Source organism: Trichechus manatus, unplaced genomic scaffold (genome assembly GCF_000243295.1).
Source record: "Trichechus manatus latirostris isolate Lorelei unplaced genomic scaffold, TriManLat1.0 scaffold00233, whole genome shotgun sequence".
Taxonomy (NCBI): domain Eukaryota; kingdom Metazoa; phylum Chordata; class Mammalia; order Sirenia; family Trichechidae; genus Trichechus; species Trichechus manatus.
The window spans coordinates 703,804-729,445 of NW_004444169.1; the positions used below are offsets into that span (position 1 = coordinate 703,804).

At 39.8% G+C, this 25,642-nt stretch overlaps 1 protein-coding gene across 1 annotated transcript in view; it reads right to left on the reverse strand.

Annotated features, from left to right (window-relative positions):
• HUWE1 (HECT, UBA and WWE domain containing E3 ubiquitin protein ligase 1) overlaps positions 1–25,642 on the reverse strand; it is a 190,657-nt gene that overhangs the window by 58,705 nt on the left and 106,310 nt on the right. The window contains exons 23-36 of the mRNA XM_023743061.1: positions 16,350–16,407; positions 15,177–15,353; positions 13,359–13,604; positions 11,495–11,628; positions 10,951–11,045; positions 7,759–7,950; positions 6,233–6,449; positions 5,776–5,898; positions 5,123–5,360; positions 4,490–4,720; positions 3,030–3,152; positions 2,434–2,529; positions 1,555–1,824; positions 508–660 (exon numbers count right to left, since the gene is read on the reverse strand). Coding sequence (XP_023598829.1) covers positions 508–660; positions 1,555–1,824; positions 2,434–2,529; positions 3,030–3,152; positions 4,490–4,720; positions 5,123–5,360; positions 5,776–5,898; positions 6,233–6,449; positions 7,759–7,950; positions 10,951–11,045; positions 11,495–11,628; positions 13,359–13,604; positions 15,177–15,353; positions 16,350–16,407 — 2,353 coding nt within the window. The remainder of the gene's footprint in view (positions 1–507; positions 661–1,554; positions 1,825–2,433; positions 2,530–3,029; positions 3,153–4,489; positions 4,721–5,122; positions 5,361–5,775; positions 5,899–6,232; positions 6,450–7,758; positions 7,951–10,950; positions 11,046–11,494; positions 11,629–13,358; positions 13,605–15,176; positions 15,354–16,349; positions 16,408–25,642) is intronic.

Genomic DNA, 25,642 nt, shown 5'->3' on the forward strand with positions numbered 1-25,642 from the left:
GATGAAGGCTTACAGAACAAAATAGTTTCTCATTTAACAGTTACTACAAATGTTGCCCTATGACAATGGTTAACAATCTCACAACACATCAACACTATCCTTACTCAACCTTGGGTTCTCTATCATCAGCTTCCTTATCCCCTTCTGCCTTCTGGCCCTTGTCACTGGACTACTGTACCTCATTAGTTCCATTTGGTTTTACGGGGCTGTCCACTCCCAGGCTGAATGGTGAACCTTGGAGATAACTTGACCACTGAGCTAAAATAAGCTTTTCTTGAACTCATATAAAATTGCTTATATCATTCATGTAGCACAGAATGCTATATTTTCTACTTAATCATGCATGTGCATGTATTAGCCTATCAAAAACTTCTGAGCTCATGAAATGCAAGGAACATGCCTTACATTTCTGTTATCTTCTTCATCGACTCATATGGTAGGTATTAGATAATTCTTCAGTGAATGAGAGGGGCCAAAAGATATCATTTATCAGGTTCTAAATCTTACCTCAAAAAGCAGTGTTAAAAGCAAGATTCTAGTAGCCAAATTAGAGGCCTGGGGCAGGGTGGCCATCTGACTGATCCACTCTGACACAGTTTTTGTGTCACTTGTTGTCAGGGGAAGAGCAGCTTTGATCAATACATCAGCAGCTTCCCACACCTAGAAAAACAGAAAAGTGGTCAAATCAGGTACAGCGAGATGAGGTTTGTCAAAAACATCTCAACCTTTTCAATAACTCCAACTACCCCTAATGCATTCACTGATAATACATAAACAGGTCTAAAAAGAAATGTAATAAATATGTTAACTGTTTATCTCTGGGTATGGGGATTTGGGGCAATTAATTTCTTATTCTACTTCTACAATAAGCATATATACCAGTTTTATAATGAGGAACATAGTGTCTTAAAAAAAGAGAAACACCTGGTCACCACTACTTCTTGGGATGGGGACTCACTTGTTAAAAATGTTTGTTACATAGAAGAGAGACAAAAACATTTATTTACTGATAATTCAGAGGACTTTACTTGGCTCAAGAGCAAAGCACATTTTGGACATTTTTGATGAATCTAAGAAGAGATACCTAAAAAAAAAGAGAGCTTTTTTTCCCCCGTTCCTAATAGATTTTTTTTTTTTTTGCCCTGGTGGTGGAGTGGTTAAGTGCTAACTGAAAGTTCGGTGGTTCGAACTCACCAGCTGCTCTGTGGGAGAAAGATGTGGCAGTCTGCTTCTACAAAGATTTACAGCCTTGGAATCCCTACGGGGCAGTTCTACTCTGTCCTATAGGATCGCTATGAGTCGGAATTGACTTGATAGCAACAGGTTTGGGTTTTTTTGTTGTTAAAGACTTCTTTTTTTTGTGTGTGAAGTAGTTAAATTCACTGTTGCAGGAAAGATTTAAACAAGAACTAGATTACCAGATTTAAAGAATTCAAAGAGAATACTCCCATATGGGCTAAAATGCAAAAATACTGATTTTTCAGAAACCAGGTTTGACAGATGATAGGAAAAGCACTTCACATGCTCCTCTCTTCGGGTCCCTGAAGAGCTTACTTGATTGACCACTTGCTTCAGAATCATGTCACGATAGTCAGCTCCATTGCGCTTGATTGCCGTCATGATTAGATCACATACACGGTATACTGTGTCCGGCAGTTCATCAAGAAGGTGGAAGCAGCCTGGCAACATGGTATCTGTGAAAGTATGGAGCTCATCTTGCTCCAATGGGTCAGCATCCTGGAACTTCTCCAGACATTTAGCCTCTTCCTCTTCCTGCTTTTCACGAGCTTTCCGTTCCTCCTCCTCCTTTCGGCAAGCAATTTCCTGGAGACAGGGAAAGAAGAGTGATAGCATATGGGAAAGGTGAGGGAGGAAAGACGAGGGAGACCATTAAGAATGTATTTGCCCCACCATATGAATATCCTCCACCTTCTCCTCAAGCAGTTGATACTGTCATCAGGGTGTGACAACAAGTATGAGGGCAGCCACACAAGTTAAGGCAAGACAGGGAAAGGAGAATGAAGGATCCTTCCAATACTCCACAGAACTACCATTTTATTTGCAGCAGCCGACACAACCTCCAACGTAATCATTTCTGGGACATTTTCCTGTATTCTCTGCCAGTGTAGTAAATCGGAGTAATTGTTACTTAGGAACAGATAGCCAAGTTTGGCCTAATGGGCAGTACCGTATATATACTGACTCTCTTATTTGTCAATAAAGATTAATGTTTCATTTGCCTCACCTAAAGTTTCAGGTCAATACAAGGTAACTCAATGATGTGAGGTTGGGATGAATGCATACTCCCCTGTCTTTTTCTAGGCTTTAATTGCATCAATTACTTTGCAGTAGAAGCAGAATGTTCACAGAAATACTAATTAAATACTAAGATTAATGTGCCAAGTCCTTTTGGATGCCCTGTTTTCTAGTTACCTCAGGTGATTCTGCCCTTTGATCCATTGGGATATCCTGTCCCAGAGACATGGCAATTGCTCTCATCATCTGGTCCTCTTCAGACATGCTTAGATCCTACAGAGCAACAACAGAAAATCCAGCAACTACACCCACCAAATCAAAGAAACCCAATGAGGCCACCCCAACTCACGAGGAAACAGAGAAGAAAGGAAGGGGTTCCGAATGCTGCTCTCTAAAAGGCACACTCAACTAGGTTTACTTGAATACTACAAGAACAAAGGGGGAAAATAAAAACAAAAATTATGATGTACAGGAAGGGGGCTTCAATGTGACCACCTATTTTGACTAAGCAGTGAGCTGCTACTCAGAAAAGAATGCCTGTTTTATTGCCTTCCAACAGTGAGGTGGATAATTTAAGAGTTCTGCAAACAAAGCCCAGTAATTTGGTTAGGGGATAGAAAGCTTTTGCTCATTACATATTGGCATGGAGAAGTCAAGAAATGAGTAACAGTTTATAGAAGGGAAGTGATAGAACAATAAGGGGGGGAAAAATGCTTATCAGTAGCCAAACCAATGCCCTGGAAAACTGGAGCTCCTGCCCTGAGCCAACTTACCCTAACAACTCCTCCCATGATTGGAGGAGGGTGGGTTAGAAGGTACTCTGTGGCCTGCTCCATGGTGCTGGTGTTCAACAGGGCTTCCATGGCATGTTCCCTGGTGAAGCCCATGTCCATGAGCTGCAAAAAAGAATGGAGGCTCTCACAACCAAAATAGAGAAATCTAAATGCACTGAATAAAGAAAAGAACATTTTCAAGATGGAAACTCAAGTTTTTCTAATTTCATATGATCTGAGAATGTTTATAAATTAAGTCAGTTATATAACACGAATAGATAAAAAATGATCCTTTTTGTTGGGTGCTTCCATAGCATTCAAATGTTAGAGCTACCCACTGGGGCAAGGAGCCAAGGTGATTCCAAATTCTATTCTCCAAAAAAAAAAAATGGGATAGATGGTTACTATAATTAACAAGCTTACTGTAATCAAAAGACTGAGATTTATACAGAGAAGTATAAGCTGGCCACACTTATCTGGAAAACAAACTGGCAACAGACAAGAGCCTAAAAAAACTGACCAGGACCCTACCACTAAGAAATAATCTGAGTTATACATAAGGAAACTATACACCACAGCTTTATAACATCAAACAAGGAGATGAAACATCCAGCAATAAAAAATAACAGGTAGTCATAAAAAACATTTTGTTAATGACAGCAGTACACAATTCTACAAACTGTATGATGATAACTATGTAAAAATTAAGCACAGAACTAAGTAATTTAAGAGGAGATATCTTATGTGGTGACACGAATGCCCCCTTTTTATATTTTGCTACGTTTTCCAAATTTCCTACAGTGAGCATTTTATTAATTTAAAAATAAAAATTACAAAACACCAAATCTTATACGGAAAGTACCTATAAATGTGGCGTACACATATAAGAAAACAGAGCTGAAAAGGATTCTAAATATAAAGAGAACAAACATACGTATACACAAATCCCAGGAGGAAAATGCTAAAATGCTCTGAGATTGACGTAGCAGGATCATAAGTCCTCCCATACCCTTCTAGACTCCAATTTTCAGAATGTGGTTTATGTATTTACTTGAAAATGAAACAAAAATTCTGTAGGTGACTAAGCTTTCAGAAGGCTCTTGTTGAAGAATAAATTGGGGTCAGAATATCCCTTCCCTCTACAGCTTAACCAAAAAGTAGCAGAGGACAGTTTGTTTCTAAGGAACATGACAGTAGCAGCCTTCTGAGAATACTGCAAAATACTAAACAACATGCTTGGGAGAACACAAATCTTTTACCTGTGCAGAGCACTGGGACTACACTCCAGCTTTCCTCTAAGAAAAAAATATTGAGAAGAAGTAAATTTAAACATATGTCCTGGTCAACAGTCTACAGATTGGTGGGCCAGGCACTTAGTAGTGTGTGAATTTGGAAAACTCACAAGCATGACATTCCATTAGGTGCAGTCTCGGCCCTTCAGTGTGAGGCCAACACCATACCTGTTGCAGTTGTTGCTGGTTGACTTGAGGTTCCCGACGGGAGCCACCTTCTTCTTGCCCTGCATCCTCTTCTCCTCGAGACCCCTCCTTCTCTTTGCTCAGTCTCTCTCGAATCACAGGTTCGCCTCGGAGGATGTGGCACAAGATGGCCAGCATGGATTCAGCCATTCGCCCGCCGTACACCTTTAGGGGTTTCCGGTTCCACAGGTTCTTGATGCAAGTAAAGGCTGCCTGTAAGTTATTTGAAAAGCTGTGTGAAGATCATTTTGCCCCAATGCAAAGTCCCAGGAGGAATAAGTCAAAGACCTATGGACAGTCCTTTCACAATTAGTGACAACAAAAACAACAAAACCCCCATACCCTAGGTCAGCACTGAGGGGGTTCTAAGGAATCACAGAGAAAGGACATTTAACTCAACTTTGAAGTACCAATCTGAAGCCTACAGTTCAAATGTTTCCACCATGGAAAATTCTCAAATGGCTTCTATCCCTTTCTGTAAGGCAGCCCTATCTGGGAGTAGTATCTCAAGGCTCTTCATCAATCAAGTTATCTCATTAAGTAGGAAAAAACAGAGTGGGGAATACCTAGACAGCATGAGAAATACCTCTTGGTTCTAGAATGTTGAATGCTTACTTTCTGAGTCACCACAAGGAAGCGGAGGGCACTGAATTGTGGGAAGTTCTGAACACCTCCAGGTAATTTGGCAGGCAGTGAATGTGGAGATTCAAGCACTGTGGTAGGATTCACCATCTTCTCCACTAACATAAGCCAGGCATCTAAGAATTCTCCTGTGCCATCAGGTAAGTCTGAATGTTCCAATCCCTCAGAAACAGGAACTTTGCCTCCCATGGACAGGGCCCAATTGAAAGTTCTAAATTGAATGAGAAGGTATGGAGAGAGAATATTAGTATTTCAGATGGGGAGGATGTCCCTGATCTTAGAATTACTACTTCCAATCTTCCCAAAATGTATTAGCTTTACTTTTTAAAGCTCACCCCTTTTTTAAAAACCAGTGAAACTCAGCTTCAAATCTTCTGACCAAGAGATTCTGACCATAAAAATGATCATATTCAGAAAAACAATGAAAAAAGACAAGTCTATTAGAGGGACTAGAAGTCAAATGAGGAAAAGCAGAGACTCTTACAAACACCTCTAGGACAGGCTGAATCCCACCCTCCAAGGAAGATGGAGACAAACATGGCTAGTTTCAAGGATATATGACTTGTAAAATTATGGACTGCTAAGGCACACACAGAAAAGACCAACTCCAACAAATGGATCCTTACTCAAAAAGAGCATTGTGGCCTCCAGAGCAGAGAAATTTTTGCAGCATGAGGTGGTAAGGATACTTCCGCTCATCAAACAGCATTGGGGATGTGAAACCAACTGAACAGATGAAGAATGTCAGCCTGAAAGAAGGAAAAAGCAAAAACGCAACCTTCTCTGAAACAGACACAGAAGCAATGGGAAATACATGTAAAGACAAAAAAGGTCATACCTCCCATCTACTCTTACATCTAGGTTACTGAAATGCAGTTTGACTACAAATGCTTTTAAAATCTCTATGTTCTAGACTAGGTATAGCCAAAATAAGTATTTTAAACTTTATTTGGGGTATACATCAAAAGTAAACAAAGGACCTCTAAATCCTCCGATTCAGTGGCTTACTCTCCATTTAGGTAGAAAAGGAACCGATCAGATCTTCTTATGGAAACTTTCCCTGCATCTCCAGCAGAACCTTACCTGAAACGTGGTGTAGGTGTATATGGTGGCGGCTGCCAAGATAAGCCTTTTGTGAGGAGCTTAGTGAGAGCTGAGGCTGTTGATCGAGCAGCGGGTGTCGGTGCTGTTGTGGTGCTAGCAGCATGATGGCTCCTTCTCTGGCGGACAGGAGACCCCACACAAAGTTTAACAAGGAGCCCAAACAGCTCAGCAAGTGCTCGGCCTAATCTGGAAGAAGCTGGAACCCAGAAGTCAGAATAAGGCTATACAGTATTCTCAAATGGTTTCATTACAATAGACACGTTACCAACAATACTTCCTCCCACACAACACTTAGGAATCATTTGGATTTATTACTACATATGATAATGCAAAAAAATAACAGCTGTTCCACCGGGAACAAATGCCTATTTTGAAGACAGAAAAGCGTGTTGGCACTCAACATATAACAAATATGAAAGATAAGCACTCACATTGTTAGAGGAGGTATAAACTGAAAGCACCTTCATAGAAAGCAATAGGGTGGTATATACTGGTTAATTAAATGAGATTTCTATTGGATTAGTCACTTAAAATGCATATAGAGAACTTTAAAATGGTAAGAATGTTTAATTACTTAACCTAAAAAAGAGCAACATATACACTGTAATATCGTCTGATCATATTACATATACAGTCCCTCCCCCCCAAAAAAAGTGATAGGAAAAGTACAAAAAACTTTACAAGTGGATTTCTTAAGGTGTTAAGTAGATTTTGGGCATTTAAAATTTTTATCTCTGCAGGATGCTTTTCAGTATACCATTGAACAACAACAAAAAAAGCAGAATACAATTATAAAGATGTGTAAAGGAAATGCATAGAAAAAGGGAAAAAAATATGCCCAAATATATTATTTTGGGTGTCTCCCTGCTTTTCTTTAAACATTTTTCTGTACTTTTATATTTCTACAATGAATATTTATTACTCTTAAAATGACAAGTAATAATGCTGCCACAGTTCCATAAACATTATTTCATTATGATCCAGAGACAAGAAAGGCTACGTCTGGGGACAGAGAAAAGAAAAAGAGACAAAGGTAGAGCAGCCAGACAGATAACAGGAAAATCAGGAGAGCTTAAAACTGTAAAAGCCAAGGGAAGAGTATTTCTAGTGGTGGATCAACTATCATACTGTAGACAAGTCAAGTAAGAAGGGGACTGAAAAATATCCAATGGACTTAATAAGGAGGCTTTGGTACCTTTGTGAGACATTTCAGTGGAATGATAGGAGAAGTCAATTGTAGTTAAAGAATGAGTAGAAAGGGTGGAATGAAAAACAGGGAGAGTAGATATGGCTTTCAGGAAGGCATTCTCTCATCTTTGTAGCCTTAGAAGCTTGTACAGAGCCTATCACATAGTAGACACTCAACAAAGTACACCTGAAAACGAGTCACAGAGGTTTAAACCTTCCTTAAAGGAAACAATAGTCTTACCAAATCAATTTAGGTTTGAGGACTAGCTAAGGCTCTGAAAGTCAGAGAATGAAGTACAAAGAAGAGAACCACTCACCTGATAACAAAGGCTTGATTTGCTTGATTCTGGCAGCCATGGCTGGTGTGATTTTAGATTTGCCTTTAGAGTCTGAAGTGGTAGGTTCATCTGTCTCCATGGGAGCCAATGTGTCACCATCTAACCCAATGCCTTCCAATAAGCCCTGGGTAGAAGCATCCATACTTCCAGTTGTTCCGTCTTGCTCCCCATCTGCACATATAAGAAGGAAGCAACAAGACCATGTAGAACCAGCACTTACCTGGTTCCTTGTTCTGAAGAGTCTCAAGAAAGAGCTAACTATGGCGTTTGTTACTCTTTATATTTCCATGACTTTCTAAATCTGGGAAAAAAACAAAAACAAACGATACTGATATCCTCCTCTCCTTGTAGTTAATACTGATTGATATCTTCAAATGAGAGCATATGAAAAGACCTAACCTAGGGCTACATGGGAAGACTGTTATAGGCACCATGTAACCCAGGGGGTACCATTCAAATAGATGCAGTGTCCCCGATGCTATCAACGCAGATGTTCTGCTGGAATTTTATAGCTCTTTTACAAACTGAAATTCGCCATCATAGAATTGTGTTTACTATCATTTAAGATTTCTGTATACAAATGCGACATGTCTTTTTTGGGGGTATGTGCCTGCTCTAAGGAGCCCTGGTGGCACAGTGGTTAAGGTGCTCAGCTTCTAACCATAAGGTCGGCGGTTTGAACTCGCGAGCTGCTCTTGGGGGAGAAAGATGTGGCAATCTGCGTCTGTAAAGATTTACAGCCTTGGAAACCCTATGGGGCAGTTCTACTCTGTCCTATACGGTTGCTGAGTTGGAACTGACTTGATGGCAGTGGGTTGGTGCCTGCTCTTAAATCTTAAAATCAGCTTTATGCAAACTTTATAAAACAAATCAAGTTCTGAGTGTGGTGAAGTGAGTTCCTTAATGTGGCCTTTTGCCAGAGATTTTTCACCTAAGCCCTGAGGAGTTACCTTTGCTCTAGTTTTCTACCCCAGAGGGTTTGTTACTTTTATCCAGGTTGATTGACACTACCTGAATAAGCTGTAAATAATTTGTGGTTTGATACTTTTTGTCTGTCCCTGGGGTGCAGTTGGCCCTGTCATTGGTTTATTGTATGTACCTTGCAGGGATTAGTCAATATACTTATGCAAATGAAGTGTCTGTAGCCTATCAAGAGGGGATTGGTCAGTTCATACCCCTGGTGGGAGGGCCATACCTTGAAACCTGCTGCTAGGAATGCAGTCAAGAGAGCTGAACAAAACTGCTACACTGGCTAGTTATGAGGTGTGGGTCAGTTAGCAGTAGGAAGGCTGATGGCAGGCACGTCAATGGCACAGAGGCCTGTCTTCAGGGGCCAAGAGAAAGCCTGTCCCCAGGGGGCTGAAAGGAGGCCTGCATGGTAGAGAGAAGGGCTTACTTGCTTGCATGGCCAAGAGGAATTGAGAGAGCTGTCCTGCACTGAAGAAGGGAAGGATGTGCTCTCCTCTTCAGGGGAGCCTTCCAGACTCTGCCTACAAGCTTCCTGATTCTGATGCTGAGTTATACCCTGTTACTTCCTTAATAAACTACTTAACTGTAAATAGAGTTCGGGAGTTCTTTGTGACCATGCAAAGGATTATCAAACCCAGCAGAGAAGTAGAGAATGCCATGGGGAGGTCCGCTAGTGTCAGAACTGGTAAAAAGGTTGGAGAGTGGAGGTACATTTGACCTCCACCTCATAGGGATCAGACTTGGGCTGCTGATCTTGATTTGCAGTATCTCCCCTGAAGTTAGACAGGTTCTGACACTGGTGCTACTACTACTCTTTTACACTGAGTCATCTTCCTTAAATGTGTGAAAGAAACTGCTGTAAAAAATATATCTGGACTGTTGGAGAGGCAGTTTGGTAAATCTAATTTCATTCTTGGTTCTTAGTATATTATTTCTTTCCTTGAGTTAAATTCGGTATATTTTGACTAAATCTGAAATTCTTAAATTTTGTTTGATGGGTACATTTTCTCCAAAATTAGTCTTGCCAGAGGTTTGTGTGTATTTTATTAATCCTAGCCCCTCCTTCATAATAACCAGCAGTCACTAATTCCTTGTTTGTTGTTTCATAAATTATGTTTGCTTTATCTTTATCAATTCCTTTCCAGCTTATCTATCCTCAGTAATCTCTGCATACAATTTTCAAGCAAATCTGATACACAGACAAAAAACACTTTCTAAAGACATTGCTTTTATTAATTTTAGGTTTATTGCAATAGGGTCTGAAATTGTGTATAATTTCTGGTTATTGTAATTTGGAACTTTCATTGTGATTTAGGAGCCCTGGTAATGTAGTGATTAAGTACTCAGCTGCTTAAGGAAAGGTCAGCTCTTCGAACCCACCAGCCGCTCCAAGGCAGAAAGATGTGGCAGGTCTGCTTCCTTAAAGATTTACAGCCATGGAAACCCTATGGGGCAGTTCCACTCTGTCCTATAAGGGTGACTATGAGTTGGAATCAACTAGATGGCAATAGGTTTAATTGTAATTTAACGTAAGATCAATTTTTTAAAGCAGCACTACATAATGTGAGCCACATATGTAATTTTAAATTTTCTAGTAGCCACACTACAAAGTAAAAAGAAACAAGGAAAATTATTTTTAAACATATATTTTGTTTAATTCAATATAATCAAATTTTAGTCATTTCAGCATTTCATCAATATAAAAATCGAGATTTTGCATTGTTTTTATTCTAACTTCAAAACTGGCATCTATTTTGTACATCTTAACTCACACATTACATTTTTATTGAAATATTTTATCTGTATTTATATTTCATAAAATTTAGTTGAAAAATAAATTCACAAACCCATATTGTTCCAAACACAAAAGTTTTCCAATAATTGACTGAAACTAATTAAAACTAAAAACTCAAGTTTTTCAGTCATACTAGCCACATTACAAGTACTCAATAACCATGCGTGGCTAGTGGCTACCATATTGGACTGGGCAGTTTTAAAGTGTTCCATAGCCACTTGCCAGTTAAAACAACTATTTACCATTTTTAATCTATGAAATTAAGCTTCTGAAAAACAATGCGTATATATGCTTTTACAAAAGAAACAACCGAAAACAGTTTCAATTTTAAAATAAATAGAGCTATAAAGGCACAGGGACAGAAATTAGAGAATTAATGATTAAGATTTTAGTTTTTTGGGAGTTACCTGATCTTTTTCCTCCTTGGGTCGTACCTGCCTTCTCATCCTTTGGAACCAGTTTCTGCATGTCCGCCTGGCCAAATTCACACCCAGATGGAAGGCTGCAACAAGAGAAACAGTGGACAAAGCAATACTGATAGCTTACCTCTTACTTGCATTGTTTCTAATTTGCTTGGCCCAAACCATCCCTTCTCTAGCAGAAAATAGTTAACCTGAATGTAATAAAACATCTGCAATGATCAAATATCTGAGGAAGCACTCAACAGGGTTTTCCCAGTTCAATTCCTTTTATCTGGCTAACAATAGGAGCAAATTTTAAACATCTACCATACTGACACAGCATAACTGAGCTATCAGATCAAAGATGCACAAGATGCTACAATTTGTAAGCAAGCCTCTACGGGTGGTAAGTGGGAAAGACAAGGAAGGCTTTGAATTCTTTACTATGCCCTCCTATCCTTGACCAAAACAATTCTCCAGGCTCACTGAGCTCAGTTTTTTAGTCGCAAAGAATAATAGAGGTAATAAAAGGAGATGACCGTTCCCTTACCTGTTTGGGGTACAAAGAGAGAGGAGAACAGTGCTTTCCCACACCAGGGAACAATATAACTGGCTCAACTTGCTCAGAACACTCAGACCCAGCTGAGAGCCCCACTGGTTTACGGAGATAGAACGAATTTCACTCTGCAACCAAAGTGGAAAGAAGTTCACCTTTGGGCTGTTCTGTGAGCAATTATGTTCAAAATCAACTTTCAGCTGTTTTAAAAGCATAAGGGATTCTATTTTTCCTTCATTACTATTCTTACAGAGGTGTGCACATCATTAAAATTTCCACATTTAAATTCATAGTCCCACAAGGTATTCTCTTACAATTTTTATAATTTGTCTCAAACATCCCATTTCATTTCCAATTGCTTTTAAGTGAAAGAGAAGAATCACAAGCAACCCTGTTTATCTAAATCAAAGAAACAGTTCTGTAGATTCATTAACTAACTGCTTTCTTATTTCCTTTTGGGGGGGATGGTTATTTTTCCCACTAACTTCTTTAGTTTGATAAATATTTTTAGTCAAACTGAATGCATAACTTTACTTCATTTAATAAAAAGAACTTACGTAAGTTGTAAATACAAACCCCTAAGCCTTGTTACGTAGTTTATTTTCTAAACAGCTTTTTTAACTGTGATTTTGAATGCTGATTTGATTCAAAGGTTGGCAGAGAATACACTTCTGCTTAATAGCACAGGACAGGGCTATTAATTTGTAGAACAGATGACTTTAGAAATTAAGGTGGTAAAATTGTGAAAATATACACTCACAGAAGCCTTCTTTCTGGAACCACGAGGGAGAAACATCATGGACTGAAGGCATAGGATTTGATACTCATAACATTTTTAGTAATCTATGTTAATGACTCTCGGCTCAAATGTTCTGTGGTCATGTTTCCTTCTCGCCATCCCATCATCAGGCCTACATGCATGTGTAGGAAGATTTGAGGTTTGTCTGATAAAAAGGATGACCATACATCCTAGTTGGCCTATATGCATGCTGTAGATCAATTAAGTAATGACTTCTTTCACTCTCAAGAAGGCCCATTTCACACAATACATTATAATGTATGTCACCAAACTTGTAATTAAAAAAACAAAAACAAAAAACTACATGAGAGCTCTGGAGTGAAACTAGATAGCATCTTGAAGCATAAACCTAAGTCACCTGAGATGGTTAAGGTTGTGTGTCAACCTGGCTGGGTCATGATTCTCAGGGTTTAGCAGTTATGTAATGATGTAGTTTGGCAGTTATTCAATGATGTAATGTGGCAGTTATGTAACGATGTAGTCATCCTCTATGATGTAATCTGATGTGATCAGCCAAATCAGTTATAAGAGGAGATTCCTCAGGGGTGTGGCCTGCATCCAATACATATATACATAAATACATATATATACACATATATATGGACGTTCTGGCAAAGCTTAATCACTCTGGATGCTGCATCCGGCTTGTCATCACCTAACCTCCGGTTCTTAGGACTTGAGCCAGCTGCCTGCCATAATGCCTGCCGATCTTGGGATTCCTCAGCCTCTGTAGCCCGTGAGCCAGCAAGCAGCTTACCCTCTGACCAGCCAATCTTGGGTTAGTCAGCCTCTGCAGCTATGTGAGTCAGGAGAAGCCTCCAGCCTCGGGTCTGACCCATGGACTTGGGACTTGCCAGCCTCTACAACTGCATAAGCCATTTCCTTGAGATAAATCTCTCTCTATATATACACACACATATATATACATGCTTCACTGGTTTTGCTTCTACAGAGAACCCAGCCTAAGACATCATTCTCAAAAGGGTAGACATGCCAGGTATATGCCCTAGGTATTTCACTGGCTTTAAACCAAGATGTTCACCCTAAGATTATTCTTACCTGTCCGACTCTGCAAGTATGAACAAACATCATGATGTAGGCGTGGGCAGCAGTGAGAGCATGTAGTAAGGGTGTGGCCTGAGCTGAGAGGGTAGCATCTGCAACATTGCCAGCACAAGCCAGCTCTCTCAACAATACTGAACCCCCAGGGGATTCAATTGGACGGTGTAAGGGCTCCAAAGAGGAGAGGATGGAGTCCAATTGAAGGAGACCCTCCTGAAGGACTTTGGGTTCATGTGATAGTGTCTGAAAGAAGAAGAATAACTAAAGAATTACTGTATAATGAACTTTATATACATCATGTCTTTAATGGTCACAATGGAAGTGGGAGACAAGTCTTTCAAATTTCAAACCTGGTCACGGTCTCTCATCTGGTAAATGGTGGAGCCGAAATACGAACCCAGGTATGACATAACTCACAGCCCCTTTCTAGAGCAACATACTACTTCTCTCAAATGAGAGGCTTTCAAACTTGGTGAGTCAATTATACTTAAAGTCTTGTGATGACCAAACTGAATACTGTTATAGCAAGGAGCCCACGCTGGAAGATTACTGATTTGGGTTTAGAGGAGGGCAGGTAGGCAATGTAAAAAAGGTCTTTTTATATTTTCCTTTTGGAACCTTACTAAGAGAAATTGGTTACTAATTAATTCCAAATTTCGCTCAACAGGAAGCAATCTTAGGAAAGGTTTCAAAGCATGGAAGTGAATCACTATTACAATACTGTTTCCTAAAACAAGAGAGATAATCCTGGGTTCAGGAATCAGCTAAGCACCTTCTTTTTCACGGACAACTGAAGGATCATCTAGCCATATACATAAACCAACCAAAACCGAACCTGTTGCCATCAAGTTGATTCCAACTCACAGTGACCCTAAAGGACAGAGTAGAACTGCTCCACAGGGTTTCCAAGGCTGTAAATCTTTAGGGAAGCAGACTGCCACATCTTTCTCCAGTGGAACGGCTGGTAGGTTCGAACAGCTGACCTTTCAGTTATCAGCTGGGTGCTTAAACACTGGACCACCAGGTCACCTTAGCTATATACAAACATACACGCACATATATATCTTTTCAAGTCTAGAGAAAAATCCGAGAGTAAAACACTATCACTTGCTGTTCAAAGATAGGAGAAAATATGTACACTTCCTATGGCTTTAAATAAATCTATCTATCCTTGTACCGTATCTTAGAGGTAGGATAAAGATGGATCAGTCCTTTTCCTTTCTCTCTTAGAAGTAACACTTAATCCAATATTATAAAGAGTAAAGCAAAATAAAACATTAAATGCAGATATGACACAATTATTCATCTTTCTAAGTCTGTAACCAACTGGATTTCTCATTTTCAGCAGAAATTACTTATTACTGCATAACCCAGCCAATAAAAGTAGCCTCATTTTGGGCAAGATTTGATTGACCAGTGAACTACAGGTCAATTATCTATGCTTAAAACACATGACTTTCAAGCTTGAAAAGGAAAAAAAATGTATGTGGTTAAACATACCAGAATGTGTTAAAAAGTACCCATGACAAAGCAGATGGCAGTTGCAAAACCTGCTTAGAGATCTACTTTCCTCTTCAATAAACTCAAATGATGTTATAACTACGTACAAACCCAGGAATAAAAGAACACTCTGACAATTCAATGAGAAGTAACGTGGCGCACTATATATTAGTCACAGAATTCGCTTGTTGATAACACAAATTTCATTATTTTTTAGTTGAAAGTAATGGACACCACAATAAAAACATATATATGGAAGTATTGCAAAATTTATTTCTAAAAAGAAATGAAAATATTTGGCCAGAAGCTTCTTACCAATATGGATTTGCAGACACCTGCAACAGCCTGGCAGGCAGCAGATGTGGGAAAGTCAATGGGCAGATTGGGAAGACCCAAAATGGTAACCAAAGGCAAGAGTCCTTTCTGATTCACAAATTCCTGGCAGTGGTCATCTGTTGTATTGTTGCTCAAAATAGATTCCACAAATTTCATCTAGGTAATGAAAATAGACAAAAAAAAAAAAAAAAAAAAAAAAGCCTGACACTTGGAACTAAAAGGCGAACTTAGAGTGAGAATAGGGGTATTTTCTAGAAGACTAAAATCTCAGGTAAACAGGAATAGATGTATGATACGGACTTTAAAACATCCAGGAAAAAGAGTAATCACAACTGCTTGCCATTCTATATTTTCAGCCACATCTGAAGTCAGATAATTTGAGGGAACAGAGTTAGTGACTTGCCAAGGGCCACACTATATGAATTCATGGCAGAATCAGGACTAATCTCATAATTGTTTAATCTAGTGCTCCTTGCATCATAATATATTCCCTCTACTAGAGGCAAACATCATGGATGTATTCCCCCAAATGTGCTTATAATACAAATGAAATTTTGAACTCTGGAAGGGCAATTAAGACTGAACAAAGGATTTTGTAAGGGTAAGAAGGTAAAATGTGGCCAAAAGAAAAAAAAAATCTCTGGAAGTCTTGGAAGCAGTAAATAGGTTACAACAAATGCTGAGTAAAAGGACTTTCTTTAACAGGTAAACAATTCTGGGAAAATTCAAATTTTTCACTTTTTCCTGTGAGATACCACAGAAAGTTAGAGGACACATTAATTTTTTAAAATAAAGAGATAAGTTAATGAAAAAAATATACGCCGGACACATTCAGAGAACATAAACAATTGCTGCTAATACTGGATGGCATAATAAATCCCATTCTCCTTCCGTTTGGATTCCAACAATGAATGGGAACAATGAACAGAAAATTGGGGAACATCCAAAAAAGGGGAATAATGGCTAATTTTTGGCAAAGCAGTCACATAGAACAAAAACAACAGGTTTGCATATCTTTCCCCTCTGCTCTGTACTTTAAGGGTCCCAGTAAAAATAAACAGAAATCACTGTACTCTGTCTCTCTTTGGGAACCCCATACATTTTCCAGAAAAGCACAAACCTTTACTCAGCTTGCCCTAGGATGAATCTTACCACGTTAAGGATGTAATCCATGAGGGGAATAGGAATACGTTCCTCTGTACCAACAACCCTGTTAAGGGAGAAGAAAGTGAGTTACACAGAAATTCATAATACTGGTACAAAAGAAAGAAATGAGCAAAGGGACACAGCATGGAATTCTAAGTCTTTTTCTAAGTTAACTCAGCATTTACATTTATCTCAAGTTATCCTATCTTAGGCAAACTACTGTTGGACGTATTCATCAGTATTAAAATATTAAAAACAAATACTATCTATTAAAACACTAAACATTTGCTTAAAGAAAGGAACTATACAAACATAAAACATCTTACCATATTTTTGCATCAAGTTTAAAATTATGGAAATCAGGAGATGGAATTTGTTAATTTTGTTCAAAAAATCCATGCTTAAATTGGCAAACCATTCAGAAGAGTTAGGTTTCCATCTATCCTCTGGTCAAAGCCTGAAGGCAACACCCAAAGCCTCCTTCCCTAACAATCTGTACTTGTATAGCCTGAAAGTTCCTGAACTATCTAAAAACTGATCTGGTCTTATGCTTTTTCAGATACTGCTATGGTGCACTGCAGATGAGAAGGCTGCAATAATGCCGTAACTGAGGAAAATGTAGCCTTTAACCCAACAGCTACACCTTGGCTTTTGCAAAAAAGAAACACGGAAAAAAACACCACAAAGTATATTCAAATAAAACACAATCCACCCGAAGGATAAATTCCAGGAAGGGGCAAAAGTTATACAAGGAACATTTTGGACATAGGCCCCTGGAAGAAAAAAAATTGGGGGGAGGGAGGGGATGTGCAGAGAGGAAAGGAAAGAGAAGTAGATGGAAAGAGAAGGCAAGAATTTAGTAATATTTATCATCTATGAGAAAGACAAAATGTGAATAAACATTTGCAGGGTATGAGTACATATAGCAGCAAAATGTAGAACGAGCAAAGAGAGTGGAGACGCTCTTTAAATTGCTTCAGTAATAAAATACCCAGAGCTAGGGTTTGGGAAGGATGGGTGACGATGCTCAGTGAAGAATTTGGAGAAGAACTTTCTACAAAGGGAGGACCTATAAGCCAGGACTGAACTGATTCCATGGGAAGATCAGAAACCTTTCTCTGACTGTAAAGTTCCTCCTCATTGCCCTGCTACTTACACCAATTAAACCAGTTTGGCTTAACCTTCTTGGAAATAACCAGAGATCACCTCTAAAGCTAAGGAGCCCAAGTGTGGCTTCACCGCAATGAGATTATCTGCTAATCTGCATAAGCCAAATAAGATGGCAAAGAGCCTAAGTAATATCATGAAATGGGATCTAGATGCTTCCTTCATTTGGTAGATGGAAGTTAGGGAGGAAAACAAGAGAGAAAGCAAACCAACAGAGGTTCTTAATACAAATCTGGGAACTTGTTCAGTAAACCACTTTTTCTCCCTACCCTCATCTTTTGGCTCCTAGGCTCAGAAGTCATAATAGGAATACTAAAAATGATCAGTTCTCTCCAATAAAACTCTTCCTACTGACTGGTATCAAGAAAAGTCATTCTACACCGGAAGACATAGCCCCCGGATCTCTGCTGGCCCAGAGCTGAAACCGTTCCCAAGGCCAACTCTTCAGACAACGATTAGACTGGACTATGGGACATAAAGTGATATTCACGAGGAGCGTGCTTCTTAGCTTAAGTAGATATATGAGACTAAATGGGCAGCTCTTTTCTGGAGGTTAGATGAGAAGGCAGAGAGGGTCAGGAGCTGGTTGAATGGACACGGGAAATCTGGGGTGGAAAGGAGGAGTGTGGGGAGGCAGGGCCAAGACGGCGGAGCAGTCAGATGCTTCTGGAGGTCCCTCTTACAACAAAGACCCCAAAAAAGAAGTGAATCGATTATAAATGACAATCTAGGAGCCCTGAAAATCAAAGGCGAAGTTGAGGAATTGCACTGAGTGCCAGGGGAGGGAGAAACAACTCAGAAGCAGCAAGGAGTAGCCAGACCTGAGCCAGCAAGAGCCTGAGCCCTTCAAGCTGGATCAGCTCGTGGTACACCATGAGGCAGGCAAGCAGCGGTGCTCGGGAGGAATTTTCCACACGGGGAGAGAGCAAGTGGCAGAGTCTACTCAGTCATCCAGAACCAGTGAGAAGCAGCCCTTGATTGCCAAAAGATAAGTACTTGGCGTCTGGCCTACCACGTGGATCAAACACACCCCCCTTTGGGAAAAACCTCTCTCCCATTTACCTCTGCGCTCCCTGCTCTGCACTGAGTTTGGGACCGGCTTCAGGAACTGCCGAGTCCCCTGGGCCGGAAGTAGGAAACGTCACGTGCCCTGAGCCATTCTCCTGGCCTTGGAGAGGGAACAAATTAACAACCTGGAGGACAAAATAATCTGCTGGCTCCCCTAAACCAGGAACTCAGGGTAGGCACAGCTCCTTTGCCTAGGCACAGGCATAAGGGGTCCGTGGACTTTGAGTGCCTTTCCCCCTGCACAGACTTGTGTGGGCCCATTTCAACAGCATAGGCCCTCATTACCACAGTAGAACAGGGTATATACCTGAAGTCTAACTCCAACTGCTTCGGCTGTGAAGTGGCAGGATCCTGATATTTGACACTGCTCTGCCTATTAAGCAGGGTCTTCATCTACCCACATCAGGGGCCTGAGGACTGGTGGCTCCACCCATGCAAACTAGCCACCTGTGACAGGGGCCCAAGAATAAGTGGTGCCCCCCAGTCCTTACAACCAAAAGCACTGGGTGCTCACAGTCCAGCTGCAAAACCAATCCACCTAAGCACCCTAGGGAAGAGGAACACACTTCTTCCCGGACACTCGGAGGTGGCCGTTGGGCCCCTGCCTTGCTCACTGTGTGACATCCTGCTGCAGCCAGATGCCTGTGCCTACACCAATCACCCATGCCTGCCTAGGACTGTAGGTGAGAGCCTACACCACACACTTGGTGGCGGACTACCTGGACACCTGAGCTGAATCCATACAGGAGGAATGGGTGGACTCCTGGGCTCACATACTTAGTGGCAGGTCTGGCCACCTGGTGGCAGGACATTGGAGCTTTAGGGGCACCAGTGATCGGACTAGCTTACACGAGCAGCCTACTTGGGCATATCAAAATGAAATAAAACAAGAAGCTAGAACACAGTAAGCAAACATAAAATAAACATAATAACTTATTGATGGCTCAGAGACAACAGTCAGTATCAAACCACATAGAGGCAGACCATGATGGCTTCAGCAAGGCCCAAAATAAAGAATCAAGGAATTTTCTGGATGAAGAGAATTTCTTGGAATTACTGGGGGCAGAATACAAAAGATTAATATACAGAACTCTTCAAGAGATCAGGAAGGAGATCAGATGAAATGCAGACCTAGCAATAGAGGAACTTAAGATTAGGGAAAAGCATAATGAAAAATTTAAAAGGCTGCAAGAATCCATAGAGAGATAGCAATCAGAAATCCAGAAGATTAACAATAAAGAATTAGACAACTCAACAGAAAGTCATAGGAGCAGAACTGAGGGAATGGAAGTCAGAATTAGTGAGACTGAAAATAAAGCCCTTGACACTAACTTATTTGAGGATAGTGAGATTGAAAATAAAGCCCTTGACACTAACTTATTAGAGGAAAAATCAGATAAAAGGATTTAAAAAAGTGAAGAAACCCTAAGAATTATATGGGATTCTATCAAGAGGAATAACCTACAAGTGACTGGAGTACCAGAACAGGGGATAACAGAAAATAGAGAGATTTGCTGGCAGAAAACTTCCGTGATATTGTGAAAGATGAGAAGATATCTGTCCAAGATGCTCATCGAACCCCATATAAGGTAGATCCCAAAAGAAAGTCACGAAGACACATTATAATCAAACTTGCCAAAACCAAAGATAGAGAATTTTAAGAGTGGCTAAAAATAAACGAAAGGCATCTACAAAGGACAGTCAGTAAGACTAAGCTTGGACTACTCAGCAGAAATCATGCAGGCAAGAAGGAAATGGGACAACATATATGAAACCTTGAAGGAAAAAAATTGCCAGCCAAGAAATATATATCTAGAAAAACTGTCTCTCAAATATGATGGAGAACTTACGGCATTTCCAGATAAACAGAAGTTCAGGGAATTTCCAAAAACCAAACCAAAATTACAAGAAATACTAAAGGGAGTCTTCTGGTTAGAAAATCAATAACAACCTAAGATTAGAACACAGGACAGAACAACTAGATATCAATGCACATAGAGAAGTCACAAACATAAATCAAGGTTAAAACACTGAAAATAGGGAAACAGATGTCACTATGTAAAAGATGACAACATTAAAACACAAAAGAGGGATTAAGAAACGTAGACACAGATTTTTCATATGGAGAGGAAGCCTAGGCGATATAAAGACATAAAAGACGGTTCAAGTTAGCAAAATAGGGGTAAATATTAAGGTAACCACAAAGGAAACTAAAAATCCTACACATCAAAATAAAAAACAAGATAAAGATTCAGCAAATACAAAATCAACAACAATGAAAAGGATCAAAAGAAATACATAAAGAAAAATGACTCAGCACAGAAAATTAACTGGAACAAAGAAACTGTCAACAACACACAAAGACTTCAAAATGACAGCACTAAACTCATACCTATCAATAATCACGCTGACTATAAATGGACTAAATGCACCAATAAAGAGACAGAGAGTGGCAGAACGGATTAAAAAACACGATCCGTCTATATGCTGCCTACAGGAGGCACATCGTAGACTTAAAGACACAAACTAAAACTCAAAGGATGGAATAAATATATCAAACAACAATCAAAAAAGAGCAGTAGTGGCAATACTACTCTCTAACAAAATAGACTTTAAAGTAAAATCCACCACAAAGGATAAGGAAGGAAACTACATAATGACTAAAGGGTCAATATACCAGGAGAACGTAAGTATAATAAATATGTATGTACCCAACGACAGGGCTCCAAAATACATAAAACAAACTCTAACAGCATTGAAAAGAGAGATAGACAGCTCCACAATAATAGTAGGAGACTTCAACACACCACTTTCAGTGAAGAACAGAACATTCAGAAAGAAGCTCAATAAAGACATGGACTATCTAAATGCTACAAACAACCAACTTCATCTCATGGACACATACTGAACACTCCACCAAACAGCAGCCAAGTATACGTTCTTTTCCAAAGCACATGGAACCTTCTCCAGAATAGACCACGTATTAGGCCATAAAGCAAGCCTTAACAGAATCCAAAGCGTTGAAATATTACAAAGCATCCTTTCTGTGCATAAAGCCAAAAAAGTAGAAATCAGTAACAGAAAAAGGAAAAAAAAAATCAAACACATGGAAACTGAAAAACACCTTGCTCAAGAACTACTGGGTTATAGAAGAAATTAAGGATGGAATAAAGAAATTCATAGAATCATACAAGAACAAAAACACATCCTACCAGAACCTTTGGGACACAGCAAAAGCAGTGCTTAGAAGTCAATTTATAGCAATATAACGGACACATCCAAACAGAAGAAAGGGCCAAAATCCAAACATTAACCCTACAACTGGAACAAGTAGAAAGAGAGCAGCAAAAGAAGCACTTGGGCACCAGAAAACAGAAAATAATAAGAATTAGAGCAGAATTAAGTGAAACAGAGAATAGAAAAACAACTGAAATGAGATGGGTGGTATCACAACAGACCCAAATGAAATCAAAACAATCATAACAGAATACTATGAAAAACTGTACTCTAACAAAATTGAAAACATAGAGAAAATGGACAAATTCCTAGAAACTCACTACCTACCTAAACAAACACAAACAGAGGCAGAAAAACTAAATAAACCTATAACAAAAGAAGAGACTGAAAAGGTAATTTAAAAATATCACAACAACAAAAAAATCCTTGGCCTGGATCGTTTCACTGGAGAATTCTACCAAACTTTCAGAGAAGAGTTAACACCACTACTACTAAAGGTATTGCAGAGCATACAAAGGGATACAATACTCCCAAACTCATTCTATAAAGCCAGCATAAATCAGATACCAAAACCAGGTAAAGACACCACAATAAAAGAAAATTACAGACCAATATCCCTCATGAACTTTGACGCAAAAATCCTCAACAAAATTCTAACCAATAGAATTCAGCAATGTATCAAGAAAATAATTCATCATGATCAAGGGGGATTTATACCAGGTATGCAGGGATGGTTCAACACTAGAAAAACAATCAATGTAATCCATTACATTAATAAAACAAAAGACAAGAACCACATGATCTTATCAATTGATGCAGAAAAGGAATCTGACAATGTCCAAAAGCCATTCATCCTCTACGTGTCTATCAGTTTCTCTATCAGTACTGTGGGGGCTTGCATGTTGCCATGATGCTGGAAGCTATGTCACTGATATTCAGATACCAGCAGGGTCACCCACGGCAGACAGGTTTCAACTGAGCTGCCAGACTAAGACAGACTAGGAAGAAGGACCTGGCAGTCTACTTCTGAAAAGAATTAGCCAGTGACAATCTTATGAATAGCAGCAGAACACTATCTGATATAGTGCTGGAAGATGAGCCCTCCAGGTTGGAAGGCACCCAAAAGACAACTGGGAAAGGGCTGCCTTCTCAAAGTAGAGTTGACCTTAAAGATGTGGATGCAGTCTCAAGCTTTTGGGACCTTCATTTGTTGATGCGGCACGACTCAAAATGAGAAGAAACAGCTGCAAACATCCATTAATAATCAGAACGTGGAATGTATGAAGTACGAATCTAGGAAAATTGGAAATCGTGAAAAATTAAATGTAACGCATGAACGTCAATATCCTAGGCATTAGTGAGCTGAAATGGACCGGTACTGGCCATTTTGAATCGGACAACCATAGGGTCTACTATGCTGGGAATGACAAGTTGAAGAGGAATGGCGTTGCATTCATCGTCAAAAAGAACATTTCAAGATCTATCCTGAAGTACAACGCTGTCAGTGATAGGATAATATCCATATGCCTCCAAGGAAGACTAGTTAACATGACTATTATTCAAATTTATGCACCAACCACTAAGGCGAAAAACGAAGAAACTGAAGACTTTTACCGACTTCTTCAGTCTGAAATTGATCGAACATGTAATCAGGATGCATTGATAATTACTGGCGATTGGAATGTGAAAGCTGGAAACAAAGAAGGATCGATAGTTGGAAATTATGGCCTTGGTGATAGAAAGGGTGTCGGAGATCGCGTGATAGAATTTTGCAAGACCAATGACTTCTTCATTGCAAATACCTTTTTTCACCACAAACAGTGACTATACACATGGACCTTGCTAGATGGAATACATAGGAATCAAACTGACTACATCTGTGGAAAGAAACAATGGAAAAGCTCAATATCATCAGTCAGAACAAGGCCAGGGGCTGACTGCGGAACAGACCATCAATTGCTCATATGCAAGTTCAAGTTGAAACTGAAGAAAATTAGAGCAAGTCCACGAGAGCCAAAGTACAAAGTTTAGTATATCCCATGTGAACTTAGAGATCATCTCAAGAATAGATTTGACGAGGTGAACACTAATGACTGAAGACCAGAACCGAGTTGTGGAATGACATCAAGGACATCATACATGAAGAAAGCAAGAGGTCATTAAAAAGACAGGAAGGAAAGAAAAGACCAAAATGGATGTCAGACGAGACTCTGAAACTTGCTCTTGAATGTCGAGTAGCTAAAGGAAAAGGAAGAAGTGATGAAGTAAAAGAACTGAACAGAAGATTTCAAAGGGCAGCTCGAGAAGACAAAGTCAAGTGTTATAATGAAATGTGCAAACACCTGGAGATAGAAAACCAAAACGGAAGCACACACTTGGCATTCCTCAAGCAGAAAGAACTGAAGAAAAAATTCAAGCCTCAAGTTGCAATACTGAAGGATTCTATGGGGAAAATATTAAACGATGCAGGAAGCATCTAAAGAAGACGGAAGAATACCAAAAAGAACTGGTCGACGTTCAACCATTTCAGGAGGTAGCATATGACCAGGAACCGATGGCATGAAGGAAGAAGTCCAAGCTGCAATGAAGGCTTTGGCGAAAAACAAGGCTCCAGGAATTGACAGGGTATCAACTGAGATGTTTCAACGAACAGATGCAGCGCTGGAAGTGCTAACTCGTCTATGCCAAGAAATTTGGAAGACAGCTACCTGGCTAGCCAACTGGAAGAGATCCATATTTATGCCTACTCCCAAGAAGGTGATCTAACCGAATGTGGCAATTATCGAACAATATCATATGCAAGTAAAATTTTGCTGAAGATCACTGAAAAGCGGCTGTAGCAGTATGTCGACAGGGAACTGCCAGAAATTTAGGCTGGATTCAGAAGAGGACGTGGAACCAGGGATATCATTGCTGATGTCAGACAGATCCTGGCTGAAAGCAGAGAACACCAGAAAGATGCTTACCTGTGTTTTACTGACTATGCAAAGGCATTCGATTGTGTGGGAAATAGAAGTACCATACAATCCAGCAATCCCGGTCCTTGGAATATATCCTAGGGAAATAAGAGCCATCACCCATGTTCATTGCAGCACTGTTCACAGTAGCAAAAAGATGGAAATGACCTAGGTGCCCATCAACACACAAATGGATAAGCAAATTATGGTATGTTCACACAATGGAATACTATGCAACAGTAAAGAACAACGATGAATCCCTGAAACATAACATGGAGGAATCTGGAAGGCACTATGCTGAGTGAATTTAGTCAGTCACAAAAGGACAAATATTATATAAGACCACTATTGTAAGAACTCAAGAAAAGTATTAAACACAGAAGAAAACATTCCTTGATGGTTATGCGAGTGGGGAGGGAAGGAGAGGGATATTCACTAACTAGAAAGAAGACAAGAATTATCTTAGGTGAACGGAAGGACGGCACGCACTACAGGGAAGTCAGCACAACTGGACTAAACCAAGTTTCCTGAATACAACCAAACACTTTGAGGGACAGAGTACCAGGGGTGGAGGTCTGGGGACCATGCTTTCAGGGGACATCTAGGTCAACTGGCATAACAAAGTTTATTAAGAAAATGTTCTGCATCCTACTTTGGGGAACGGCGTCTGGGGTCTTAAAAGCTAGCAAGCAGCCATCTAAGATGCATTATTTGGTCCCAACCACCTGGAGTAAAGGAGAATGAGGAGCACCAAAGTCACAAGGAATGTATTAGCCCAAGAGACAGAAAGGGCCACATGAACCAGAGACTGCATCAGCCCGAGACCAGAAGAACTAGATGGTTCCTGGCTACCACCAATGACCGCCCTGA